The sequence below is a fragment of the Myotis davidii genome, unplaced genomic scaffold (genome assembly GCF_000327345.1).
Source record: "Myotis davidii unplaced genomic scaffold, ASM32734v1 scaffold60, whole genome shotgun sequence".
Classification (NCBI taxonomy): Eukaryota; Metazoa; Chordata; class Mammalia; order Chiroptera; family Vespertilionidae; genus Myotis; species Myotis davidii.
Genome location: NW_006293007.1, coordinates 1,839,797 through 1,852,969, shown reverse-complemented (window position 1 = coordinate 1,852,969; position 13,173 = coordinate 1,839,797). Strand labels below are relative to the sequence as shown.

Sequence of the window (13,173 nt, the reverse complement as noted above, 5' to 3'; positions counted from 1 at the left end):
GGCCCACTACACGAGAGGGGGGCGCTGACTGCAGATGAGGGGTGCCCCGGTGGGAGGGTGGGTCCTGAAACACAACAGAGGGGCTCAGTTAGTCCCTAGCCCTCACTGTGCTTCCTGGGAGGGAGGAGGGACAGATCAGGCTGCCTCTTCCATCCCCTTGGGGTGAGCTTGGCCCTGCTCCGGTCACTCCCTATGCCAGTCCCCTGGCTGGACCCACAGTGTCTAACGCCCCTTGAGCTCAGCTACCTGTGTCCCGCTCTAATGGTGGGTCTCCAGGGGGAGGAAGGTCTTTGGTGGCTCAGACTGTACCCTTGTCTTCTCTGTGCCTTGCACCACCCTAGGCACCAGCAGACGCTGGTCCCTGAGATGCGACTGTGAGTGACCCTTGGCCTCATGACAGGGAGCAATGCTGAGTGCTGGTCAGTCCCCTGTCCCTATCTCCCCTCAACATCCAGCACCAGAGGCTGATGGGAGGAGCCACCAAGCTGAGCTAACCGCCCACTCTCTCCTATTCTCTGGGTCCCCTACTGTCATCGAAGGTGACTGGCACACTGAGACCTATGTAGCTCTTCACAGAGGCCCGATGCGCACGGCACCACTGCGGTGGGGGTGCCGCCGAGCAGTATGGGGAGCAGGCCTGCGGGCTCTCACCTGTGGCTGAGGTTCTCCTCTCCAGAGACTCCTGGCGCTGCTGCTCCATCACTTGTCTGAAAAGCAAAAGAACCAGGGGTCCACGGAGCACAGGCTGCAAGGCTGGGTTTTGGCGGCTCTTCCCGAGGACCCACTGTGCGCCCTGGGCTGGGGGGGGCGCGGGGGTCACAGTGAGCTTCCCCCATCCCCTCCCTGGCTCTGATGGCCACTGGGCTTGTCTCCCCCACTTAACAGAGATGGGGCACGTGACTGGTCCAAGATCTCTAAACAGGTGGGTGCCGGCAGCCTCCTGAGTCTCAGGCACCCCTAAACGGGGAGCCCCCCACGAAGGCTTGGGCGCCATGTGGACGAGTGACCACGCTTTCCTCTAGGCTGGACGGGCCCCCTGGCTTCTGTGCCTGTGGCCTCAGCCGACCCGACCTCAAATGTCCTGTCCCCATGGCACCTGGCTAAGTCCCGGAACCATTCCCAGGCGCTGGGGGTTGTCGGAAGCGGACACTCCGCGGGCACGTGCTCATTCTTTTCAGCAGATGTAGCCGCAGGCCTGGCCTTCACGGCAGGGCCATGTGGTGCGGGCAGTGCACTGTGAGCCTCGCGGGGAACCCACACCGAGCTCCTGACGGCAGAGCAGCTTCGCGCACTCTCACAGGCCGGTCGAGTGAGGACACTGACTCACAAACACGTCCGCAGAATCTGGGACGGTGGTGCGGGAGCAGGAGGGGGCTCAGGAATCATGTGGGCCAGGAACGGCAGCAGCCTCACCGGTGTGCGCCCACCCTAAATGCCTGCTGTGCAGCAGGGGGCAGGGCGCTTCGATGCCCACCTGGCTCAGGGGAGGCTGAGCTGGAGGCCAGCTGTGTCTGCATGGCAGGGGGGCTGTGGGCCGTGCGTCTGCGCCCTGTGCACGGCGAGCTGGCCTTTCTCTGGTGCCTGGCACCGGGTCCCACACTCAGTAAGTGCAGCCGCTCGCATCTTAGAGGAAGATCACCGTTTACTGCCAAGACCATTCAGGGGGAGGGAGCTTTCTGGTTCCCATTCTGGGGTTCCTGGCTCTGTGGGCCTCCGATTCTTCTCCATAAAATAAGCATCCTATCACCTGTCCTAGGGAGTTCTTTTAAGAGTTATACCTGGAACCTAAAAAATAACAGAAAAGACCCTTTGGCATTAAAGGTGTCTGAACAACTCCCAGCAGCAGCTCCATTAGCCTCTCCTTCTAAACTGCCGAGACATCACCCCACACTCCACCCTGCCCAGCAGAATTCATACTTAGGAGCCCTCAGTAAAATGAGGTGTTTGGAAGTATTTACAAATCGGGTTGCGCTTATCACAGCTCCCGGTGCAGGCTCCGTCAGCCCCCGCTCGCTGTGTGAAGCGGCAGGCACCAGCAGGGCCCCTGCTCTGTAGTTTGCCTCCTGCTGTTCACAGACTGACTTCCAGGGGCGCTCCGGCCTGCGGACAGCTGACTGCTGGCAACACTGACTGTCTGCAGCCAGTGGCAGCCCACGCCTTGGACTTGGGTGGTGGGTTAAGACAACGCAGCGTGGTGATGTTCAACCAGTTCTGAGAGAGCCAAGGGAGGGTCGGTTCAGGCCCACATGCCCCTGGTGCATTTTTCTCGCCATCTGGTAGGGCTCACTCATGCCCTCTGGGGCCTGGCAGGCGGCTGAGCTGGGCTGGACCAGGTACTTGGCTCTGCCTCTAACTCCTGCCTCCTTTGGGCAAGTCCTCCCATTGCCCTGAGGGCAGTGGGGGGTACAGTGGGGCAGAGCCCTGGTGAACAGTTGCCGTTTTCCTGAGAGGCCAGAGACAGGCCTGAGGAGTCGGTCAACGTGGGAGTTAGTGCAAAGGAGTCTGTCCAGGGCGCGTTCCCTCCCCCACTCACTGCTTGACCTGAGCAGAGCCAGGACTAAACTAACACTGTCATCCTCACAGCGCAAAGGGCCTGGAGGGGACTGTGCTCAGTGAATACGTCAAATACCATGATTTCACTTATATGCGGAATCTAACGAAAACATACACGAACAAACAAATTAAAACAGACTTACAGACACAGAGGACTGATGATGCCGAGGGGAGCGGGCTGGGGACTGTGTGAGAAAGGAGAAGGGACCGAGAAGTGCAGCTCGGGAGTTAAGAACCGTCATGGGATGTAGAGCACAGCACAGGGAGCACAGGCAGTCACCCTGCAGGAACTGGATGCTGCCAGGTGGCTTCTGGGAGTACGGAGGGAACCACTTTGTAATCACACGACTGCCTAACCACTATGCGGTACATGAGACTAATACAAAATACTGATGTAAACTTTAACTTAAAAAGAAAATAAAAATGGACACAAAAAAAGAATGAAAACGAAAAATAAAGAAAATCCCCGTCATATTCAAATGGGAAACTAAGGTCTGGGAACTGCCGAGGGTCCTAAGTACACGTCAGAGCAGCGCGCTCAGAGGTCCTTCCCTCCAGGGGGAGGAAGAGGCTGGAGAGAACACCCCGAGGGAGCCTCAGGCCAGGCGAGGCTGGGACATCCCTCCCACCCCAGCCTGGGGCCCTACTGGCATCCAGCCACAGCCCTTGGGGTCCTGGCCGTTCCCAGAAGCTGGGGAGCATGGTGGGGACCAGGCCTACCTCCTGGCGCAGCTCCCACAGGCTGGATGCAAAGCCTCACGGAGAGGCAGGGCCCTGCAGGGCATGGCCGCCCAGGTTCAAGCCCTGGCCCTGCCTTTCCTGGCAACGTGACCTGGGAGGCCACGCTCTCCTTGGCCACCAGGACCTCTGCTGTAACGTCAGGACAACAGCACTGCCCTTCCTCCCACTTCACACACTGTAGGAGCAGCTCGGAGCGGATGGGGTGCCATCCTAGGGCCCTGCCCCCCAGGAGCTGCCTCCTCCACAGGCTGGCCGCACAAGGACATCGCTGCGGCCCTGGCCCTGGCTCACACAGCGCTCTCATGGCCGCCGCCACTTTAACCTTCCTGGGAGCTGCGCGGGCAGGGGGCTGAGGTCCTCCAGAGAGGCCGTGGCCTGCCCAAGGCCTCCAGTGGAGGGGGGTAGGGCCAGGTCTCACGAGGCCTTCATACAGAGTGAGGGGAGACGGTGCAGGATCGTGCCAAGGCCAGGGCCTCAGTCAGACAGACCCGGGCAGCCTTGGCCACGTGACCCAATCCCTTCCCGTCATGCCAACTACCTCCTCATACACCTGGAAGGCGTGTTAGCTAAGAGCACAGCCCGCGGGACACTGCCTGGTTCACGAGGGCTGCGACGGGAGGCCTGGGGCTCTCTGTGAAACCACGGCGCTCACCCCCCTGGCAAAGCAGCAATGGCCTGGCTCCCTCTTCCTCTCTGCTTAGGCCTGCTCCCAGTCCCGGCGGGCGCCTCTGGGAGTCCTGGCCCCAGCTGCGGCGTGTCCTGCGCTGGCTGAACGGTGCCCTGGCCACCAGGCTGGGCCCTGCTGTGGGGGCGTTACCTTCTCTGGATGTCCATCTCATCAGGAGAGGGGCCATTCTGCACCTGCCGCTGGGTGGACGGGCCTGTGGGGCAGAGAAGCACAGAGTACGGTGGTTAGTGGAGAAGAAAGGCCCCAGCAAACACACCTGGACCTGTCTTTGCCCTCCCTTCCTGGTCGGTCCCATGAGGCGTCCTTGACCTTTCGACAGGGGTTCTGACACCTGTGTAATAGCCGGCCCCCTCTCAGCCGCTCAGTCACCTCTCTCACCCTTCATGTGGCTCTTCCATCGGAGCCAATAGGTGGGATGGCGTAGATCACATGGTGCAGATCACCCCTTCTGGCTACCGATGCCTCTCTAACCACATTTGTCGTTTCCACTTCCTCACTTGCCACTGTCCCCCAAAGCCACTGTAACTAAAATCGCCAGTGCACTTACTTGGCGTCATCAAACCCCGAAGACCCATTTCTTCCGACTTTTGAGCAAAGGAACAGCCCTAGTGCAGGTAAGTGTCAGCCAGGGTCAGCCCTGGGCTGCCTGCACCTCTGGGTCTGCAGCTGTGGGGTGGGAGTGGCCGGTGGAGGCAGAGCTGTCACTGTGGAGCCTCCCAGGCCACACCCTTGCCCTGGACCCTGAAGGCAGGGCCTGGAGCAGGGGGAGGCCTGCGCGTGACCCGTGTCCACACAGGGCTGATGCCGTCACATTTATAAGAAAAGCCAGGCTTCTGCCCCGACCCAAGAAAGAGCTGATTGTTCCTTCCCTTTGCCAGCTCAGGTGTCACGGGAAGTGTGGAGTCTTAGCGAGGGGGCGGGGCTCGAGCGGGTCTCTTTCTCGCTGACTAGGTGGGGCAGGGGCTTGTCTCCTCCCCAGGAGGAGGTGACAGCATCAGCCTGAGACAAAACCCACCCGGTGCAGAAGGCCTCTGGAGGGGCTTCAGGCAGAGGAGGGGTGAGCGGGCTGTGCCCCAGATCAGGGGCCCGGTGGGGTAGGGTGACAGGATCTCAGAGCTGAAACGGACCCTCTGATTGCGGGCAGCCTCCTGCCCAGCACAGGAACCCCGTGTGCCTCCCGGGCAGGTACTCGGATGCACCCCACTGCCTTCCAGGTGAGCAAGGGCTTTCTTACTCTGGGGTGCCAAACCCACACCCCTCGAAGGCACTATTTCCTCCACCGTGTGGCGCAGCATGGTCTGCATGCTTTTCTCTGCCTGACAGCCCTTTCCAGACCCCCTGTTAGCCTCCATATCTGAGTTTCAGACTCTGCTGTGCGGGGCCCCGGCATCTTCTGCTTCTGGCATGGTTTCCTGAGCCATGCTTTGTGGCTTGCCCGCCCCGGGGTGGAGGATCCCGATGGTGGGTGGGGGCCAGGCTGGGTGGGAGGAGGAGAGGCCGCCCAGCACTCGAGGAAAACTCCCTGGTGGACCTGCCAGGCCTGCTCTGGGGGCAGCAGGGGAGAGGCCTGCGGGTTTTTTAGAGGTGACTAATGATGCCTGGCGTGGTGATCTGGCTGTAGTAGGAAATAAGTGTTATGTTCTTTCCCTGTCTCTAAATACTTTTTTTTTTCTTTATTTAACACATAATTATGTGCTCTAAAACATTTATTTTCCTGACTATAAATAACATGTAATATATGTTCGGTCTAACAGACACTAGAAAATCTGAAAAGTTTAACAAAGAAAGGAAACATTCTCAATTAAAAAGATCCGAGGGACAAAGCTCTTCCCTTGCCCAGCGGGCCAGGCTCAGGTCCCGGGAGCCTCCCTGGTCATCAGGAACATGAGAGCAGCAATGACAGCGCAGCAGCTCTCCTCAAAGCCCTGATTCTAACTCCCAGCCCCACCTGACAGCGCCGCTTGTACCAGGCGAGGAAACAGCCCAGAACGAGGGAGTGACTCGCTCAGGGCCTCACAGATGGCAGGCGGTGAAGCCAGACTCAAACTACGTGCCAAACACACTTTCTTTCTTAAACTCAACCACACTGCGGGGTCGGACGGAGACCGGCTTGAGGAGGAAGAACACAGAAGGGGCGGCTGGCCCGCTGTCAAAGAGCAGGATCCCAGGGTCGCAGCCTCAGGGGTGCACAGCCTCTGCCTGGTGTTCACGCAGCAGACAGGGGTCCCCCAGCTCTGACCCACCCACATCCTGGCCGAGGCAGGAGGGAGGGCGTCCTAGCCGTGGTCTCTGCTGCTGAGCCCACGGCCTGAATCTGGAGGCTGCCCTTCTGGAGGCTGAGGCCCTGTCCCGGAGACCCTGTCTAGCGCCTGAAGTCCACAATACCCTGGCCAGGCCCCGGGACTGAGGTCTCACACCCGGGCAATACTAGCTGCTTAAAGGTCTCTGCGTCTGCTGCACTGGCCTGGTTACAGGAAGTGTTGGCCACACCTTTGTCAGGACCCCAGATGGCAGCCAGCCGTCCGCACAGCGGTCTGTGCTGATCCTGTGCTTGGGTCCCTCATCGGCCTGTAGAGCTCGGTTCCTCCCAGCCCCCCGCCAGCCTGTCCTCCAGAGGTGGGGGATCTAACAGGGGCTCTCGCTGTCCCCAGGGGCTCTGGCCCTTGTACTTGAGACATGCTTTAAAATTAGAGAGCTGGCATCTTAGCACAGAGGGAAGAGACAACACTGGGTTGCATAAGGCCTTCCATGAATTCTGCTTAAACTAAGAAATGTTAGTCTGCTTTGAGCTCTGAGTGTCCTCAACATTGTACAGTCCCTGTGGAAGGGTCGGCCCAGTGGCCCACGGTACCTGCAGCAGACGGTCTCCTGGCTGATTCCCCCCACTGGCCTGGCTGCCCCCTGGCAGAGGCAGGGTGGGGAGACTGGGAGAAGGATTGCTCCCCCAGAACTGTCTGGGATCCCTTGGGAAATTGCTGGTACAGACATTTGTATAAGTGCTTCCCCAGTGAGAAAATCTCAGGGTGGGGCACTGGTGGCTGGTGGCCACTTCCCTGTCCCGGAGTTGAGTCACCTGCATGATTTCCTGGTGCAGCATCGGAAGCCAGGGAGGAGGCCACAGGCTCCTGTGTCACGGAGTCACCTCTAGTCACGTCCCACCTCCAGGATCCAGGCGAGGGAGCGGGTGGGACCCAGCTCCTCCTCCGCCCACATCTCGTCAGTTACCGAGTCCCACAGCTGCTGTGTCTGAGACCCGACAGAATCCATCGCCATGTGGCTGCCTCAGCATCTGCCCCCCGTGAAGCCTCGCTCTACCTTGGGAGCCTTTTCCACCTTCCCTCCTCCTGTCTGCTCTCCACACGACAGTGCACACTACGCTCTGGAAACACAAGCCTGACCTGTACGGGGTTCAGTCCGAGCTCCATCGAACAAGATTCCAGCCCACCCCACAGCCCTTGTTCTGGGCCCGCCTCCGCACAGACCTGCCTCTCTCCCTAAGCCCACCAAATGTCCGCTCCCCAGCTGGACGCCCCACCCCGGAGGGACACAGAGTGAGTGGTGGTAGTTCTGAGAGGTGAGGGGGCTGGCCCAGTGCCATGGGGCTCATGATGCTGGCCTTCGTGTCATGAGCTTGCTGAATCTGGGAGCTGACTGAAGTTGGGGGACACAGCAGAGAAAACAACACTGGGGGAGGGGGTCGCTGGGCCAGACTCCAGCCATGAGCCCACCTGGGCGGGGGCTGACCCCGAGCCACAGATGGAGACCCAGGCGAGAGTCAGCCTGGCTGACCAGAGGCACTGACGTGGGCCAGACTGAAGGAGGCAGTGGGGCCAGGAGGTCTGAGGTCACCTCTGTGTTGGTCAGCGGTGTGTCCCCACCCGGACTGCCCTGAGGCCTGGGGAGGCAGCCCTCAGTTTCTCACCTGTGAGCAGGTGGTAATGAGCTCAGGCAGCCTCCCTAAAGGCTTCCATCCCTATCTCTGCCATGATCTGACACAGGATCCCACCGAGAGGGACGATCATGCCCAGGACAGCTGCCCTTGTCTAACGGAGAGGGGCGGGGAGAGCAGAGGAGGCTGGGCTCCAGGAGACGCTGCAGAGCTGGGGCAGGCAGGGGGCAGGCGGGCCCAGGTCACGCTCGCCATTCAGGGACTCTGCCAGCGCTGGGCCCTCGTCCCAGGACACAGCCTGTACACCTCCAGAGTCTGCCTTTTACGCGTCAGGGATAGGACTGTTCTGTTCTCCAGGTTCCCAGCACCCAACAGAGTTCTTGGCCTCTGGTCAATGCTCAGTAAATATTTGTTGAAAATAAATGACTGGGCCCTGGGCGAATGGTCTGCGCTTCTCCAGACAACTGTGGAGACTAGGGCAGGTGACATTTGTACAGCTCTTCTCACCGCTGGAAACTGGTTGGGCTGGGACTGCGCCCCATAAGCCTCGAGAGCAGGTGAGACACTGCAGGCCACTGGTGGAGGCACTTGGAACATGCATACAGTGGGAAGGGAAAGGGAAGAGAACTCAAGTTTATTGGGCAGGTTACAGAGAGCCCTCCTGGAATCCTCACACTCATCTCCATTTTCTCCACGAGAAGCTGGAAAGCTGGTAACATAAGTCACCAGTGAAGCCAGCTCCAGCCCCAGAGCAGAGGCTCTGAAGCCAATGCCCTCCACTGCCGCGTGTGACCCCAGGGCACTGAAGCACATGCTGGACGTCCCTCCAGAGGAAGGAAGGGTGGGCAGAGGTGGGGAGGAGCAAGGGTCCTTCAGAGGGTCAGGAAGGGCTGAGCACATGAACCACGGGGGAGAGAGGGAGGGGAGGGGTGGGGCGGGCAGGAGCCACAGCCTCTCAGCACCTGCTGGCCTCTGGAAGTGAGGCTGTGGGTCTGCCTGATGCTGCCTCCCGCCTGTCCCTGCCCTGGTGCTCCGTCCCTGGAGCGCTTGGGTGAGGTGTGTGCAAACGAGTGCCTGTCCCAGGCTCCCGGGCTGCCCTGGTCTGGCCTCTGTGCGGAGGGCTGAAAGTGTGATGGGACTTGATCATGGAGGGGAGGGCGGTTCTAGCTGCCAGTGGCTTCCTCCCAGTGCGCTGAGACCCACCTCGCTAGCACCGCCCCCAGCGGTCCCTGCAGGACCCGACAGATGGTCAGTCTTTCCAGGGTTGGTGGCTTGGCGGCCGCTGGACAGTGAGAACAGTGCTTGTGTTCCCTCCAGACCTCTGCTGCCCCTCACTCCCGTTCCCAGTCTCTCCCCATTCCTGGCTGGCCTCTTCCGGACTGTTCCAGTTTGTACAGACCCCCGCAGAGGGAACTTGGAGCCAAGAGACCCCCGTTTTTGCTGGAGTTCTGCCACACGTAATTATGGGGAGCCCCTCTCTGGGCCTCAGTTTCCTATAAAATGAGAAGGATGGAACCAAGGCCATTGGGTTCCAAATCTCTGCAGTGTGAGGGACAAGGAAGAAAATGTACCAGAATGGTAACAGTGGCTATCTCTGGACTGTGGGATTACTTCCCTCTTTTCAACTTCCACATCAGGCAAATGAAGGATGCCCTACCTTGTACTAATGGCAGAGTCCCCACAGAGGGAAGAGCCCTCTGGGGCCCCAGCCCCCTGAGACTGGTGGGCGCAGGGCACAGCCTGCAGTGGGGCACTGCTGACACCTCCTCCTGAGAAAGGCCATCCTCCTGCCTATCCATTAACATTTATGAGGCTCGGGGACACCGGCCCCCCGCTCCTCTGGGACAGAGGGACGGCCAGGTTTCGAGTTAGCCTCCATAGGAAAGGCATCCCCTGGGCCTCCGGAAGGGACGGAACCTGAGCTCCCAGGAGCTCCCGAGACAAAGGATCCAGCACCTGCTCCGTGAGGCTCGATGGGATTTCTGGCCAGCACACGACAGCCACCTGGTCGGGGCTGGGCAGAGGGCCAAGCCCCGTGGCTCCCCTCCCCCTCTGCCATCTCTCTGGCTGGCTTCTCTCCTTTATCAAGAAGGCCCCTCCATTTTGGACTGACTTACAGCCACACTTTGACATGGGGGGAGGCAGCCTTCCCAGGCCAATTCCCTAGCACGTCTTCCTCTCTCGTTTCCAGGTTCCTGCTGCCAAGCAAGCAAGTGACCATGCGGGCCGACAAATCAGAGTCACCTTGCCAAGGCCACACAGGCATTGGTGGCAGAGCTGGGACCGTGCCCAGGACGAATGTCACCCAGTCCAGGGCTGTGTCTACTCCAGCATGCTGCGCCCAGCAGCACCCCCTGCCCCCAGCTGAGCAGCGGACACACTCCGACTGCCTCCCTTGTTGAACACCAGGCTCGTTGTTGTTTACGTTCCCCGGGGTGTTTCTAGTGCCCTCTCTGCCCGGTCCTCACCACTGAGCTACTGAGTGCAGGCTCGCAGTGGGCTGAAGTGGGAAGCAGCCTGGTTAGCTCAGACCAGCAGTCATTTGATGCATCACCCACTGCAACCCCGCGGGAGATCTGTCCCCCGCCCCCCGGGCCACCAGTGTCCGTGCAACCCCAGGGTGACCAATGGCTGCATGACCCGTGGGCCTGGGAGGTCAGCATGTGCAGAGGCAGGGACTCAATCCAGAGGGACTAAAGCCCAAGGCCACAGTCAGGAGCGCCCACCTGGTGGCCAGAGGACAGTCCTTTCCCTGGGACAAGGGCGGCAGGAGGCCGCTGTGCTACCCGGGGCCAGCGAGCAGCACTCCCTCCCGAACCTCTCCTCGTACAGAGGATCCTGAGGGAGGAACACATCCTAAACGCTGGGGGAGCAGCTGGAACCCAGGCCTCCCAGCTTCTAGGCTGGGACGCGGCCACCAGCCCGGAGGCCCCCCGCAGGCTCTGTCAGGCCAGTGAGCTTCCTAGTGAAGCTGTTTCTCCCCTCCCCAATAAGCTCAGTTCAGGACACACAACAAGCCTTTAAAGAATCGCAAACGGAACGAAGTGCAATAAAACCCGGCCACCCCGACGGTGTGACAAAGCTCCTGCGCATGATTTTTTTGATTAATCTGCTCACCTATCCAGGGCAGGGCCCATCAGACCTATTTCTAGATGGGGAAACTGAGGCTCGGACAGGGCGACTGACTCGCCCAAGGCCACTTGCGCCTCACGTGACCGGTGCTGCCGGGACAAGAGCCCTCATGTCCCCAGGCCCCGTCTGCACGCTGCTGTTTCCGCCCGCCCCTCCTGCAAGGCCTGCGTGTAAACAGCTTCCAAACCCTCTATGGGCCAGTGGCAGGTACTTGGCCCTGAGGTCCAGAGTGCATGACCCTCCCCCCACTCCCACCCCAACCCCCAACAGCTGGGGCGGAAGGAGGGGCCCTGGGGAGCAGGAAGGAGGGAGGCGCCCGTCACCTACAGTTCACTCTGCAAAGCACGGTGCAGTCGCAGTGGCAGAAGCAGAAGCAGTGGAAGGTCCACTCCCTGCTGACCATTACGGGCAGGCCCCTGGGCGCAGTCCGGGAGGCGCGCTCCTCGCATCCTGGCCACTTACCTCTCCTTCCTCAGCTGCCTGGCTCCTGCAGTGGGAAACCGATCCTCGGGCGCCCGTCAGATGGGCTTCACGCTTCAATCTTTAATGCGGCTTCCCAGCTAACCTATCAGAACCCTCCTGTCTACCCGATTCCAGGGAGCCCTGGGGGCCCGGGGGAGGGTCTGCCAGAGGAAACCTCCTGCCACGGCTCTCCTCTGGTCCCCTGTGGGCGATGGGATGAGACAGGTGGGCGCAGAGCCAAAGGGAACAGGTGACCGGCCAAAGGAAGCACCCCGGCACTGTTCAGCTGGGCTACCCCTTCCACCTGGGGCCATCCAGGCGTCCCTGCGGGCTGTTCCTTGGCCTAGCTTTCCTCACCCTTGTACCCCTGCTATCCTAACCTGCTCCGAGAGCCCCGTTTGTTTTTTTTACCAGCACGACCATCCAAGGCCCGCAGGAAACGGATCCCTCAACCTGCCAGGAAGCTCATCTGCACCTCCCCAACTGGCAAACCCACAGGACCCACAGGAGTAACTGGGGTCCAGGCTGGGCTTCTGTCCCTATGGAGCCCTCCCGGGTCCTCTCCCAGCCCCCTGCTCTGTCCTAAGGATTGCACTCACTGCCCACATGGAGCTGCAGTTCACCCCCCTGAACCGTGAGCTCCTCGAGAGGGGAGCTCAGGGCCTGGCACAAAGTGTGCAGAGAATGTCTGTGGGTCGTGCCCAAACTCGGCATCACCTCCAAGTCTCCCTGTCCGACACCCAGTCAGCACCTTCTCACGAAAGCCATGGCTGCTTCCCGGTCCACTGTGGTTTCTCCTGCTCTCCGCCCTCTCCCCAGAGGGGACAGAGACAGCAGGAAGTGCTGTTTCTCCCACAGACTGTCTTTCAGGTCACCTTCTCTGCCCTGCCTAGATCCCAGACGCATGCTCTCCTACTGGGGGTCTTCCGACAGCCCCCACCTGGTCTCTGTGCCCCAGGCTCGTACCTTTGAGCCCCTGCTTTCACGTGAAACAGAAAGCTTAGCTCCTCCGTGCTGTTCCCCAGCCGCTGGTTCCCCTGGGAAATCCTGCTTGGGGACCTGAGGCCTCCTACACTCTGACTTGCCTGGCCCAGCCCCCGCTGCCTCCTTCAGCCCTGTGTCCCCACTAGCGACCTGCTGGGGCCAGGCACCATCTCCCTTAGTCTTCCCTTGTGGATACTGATTGCTCCCTCTTCACCTCCCTGGACTAAACTGCCAACTGTGCAAAACACGAATGAGTCTGCGAGGCACAAAGCTGGACTTTAAAGGAATTTGGAGAGCCCCACTCACTGCCTAGTAAGGTCATCTGATGGCTGGCATCTCCTCTCCCAACTCAGGGTTCACACGGGCCCTGCCTATCCAAATCCTTTCCCAGACAATTAGCGTATCGATTCTAGGGGCTCTACACCTTGAGCAGAGTCACTTTCCCTCCCTGGGACTTAATCCACGCCCCTCCACCCCCCTGGGCTGTGCGGGAGAGGAAGCATCAGATGCTGGCAGCAGCAGCGCCCACCGCCTACTGCCTGCTCACCAGGCTCCAGGCACTGTTCTGAGCACGTGGACTGGAAGCCACTTAGAGCTAAATGGAGTCCTGGCTCTGTCAGTTACTCTGTGACCTTGGGCAGGTTACTGAACCTAACTCTTTTCACGTCTGAAAATTAACCAAAGCACCACTTGTCTTGGTGTGTGGATCAATGGCACGCCGATC

The 13,173-nt window shown here is 60.2% G+C and overlaps 1 protein-coding gene across 1 annotated transcript in view; it reads right to left on the bottom strand.

Moving 5' to 3' along the window:
- EVL (Enah/Vasp-like) overlaps window positions 1-13,173 on the bottom strand; it is an 82,933-nt gene that overhangs the window by 11,270 nt on the left and 58,490 nt on the right. The window contains exons 4-6 of the mRNA XM_006766606.2: window positions 4,112-4,175; window positions 652-707; window positions 1-64 (exon numbers count right to left, since the gene is read on the bottom strand). The exon at window positions 1-64 is cut by the window's left edge and continues 5 nt beyond it. Of these exons, the coding sequence (XP_006766669.1) occupies window positions 1-64; window positions 652-707; window positions 4,112-4,175 (184 nt within the window). The remainder of the gene's footprint in view (window positions 65-651; window positions 708-4,111; window positions 4,176-13,173) is intronic.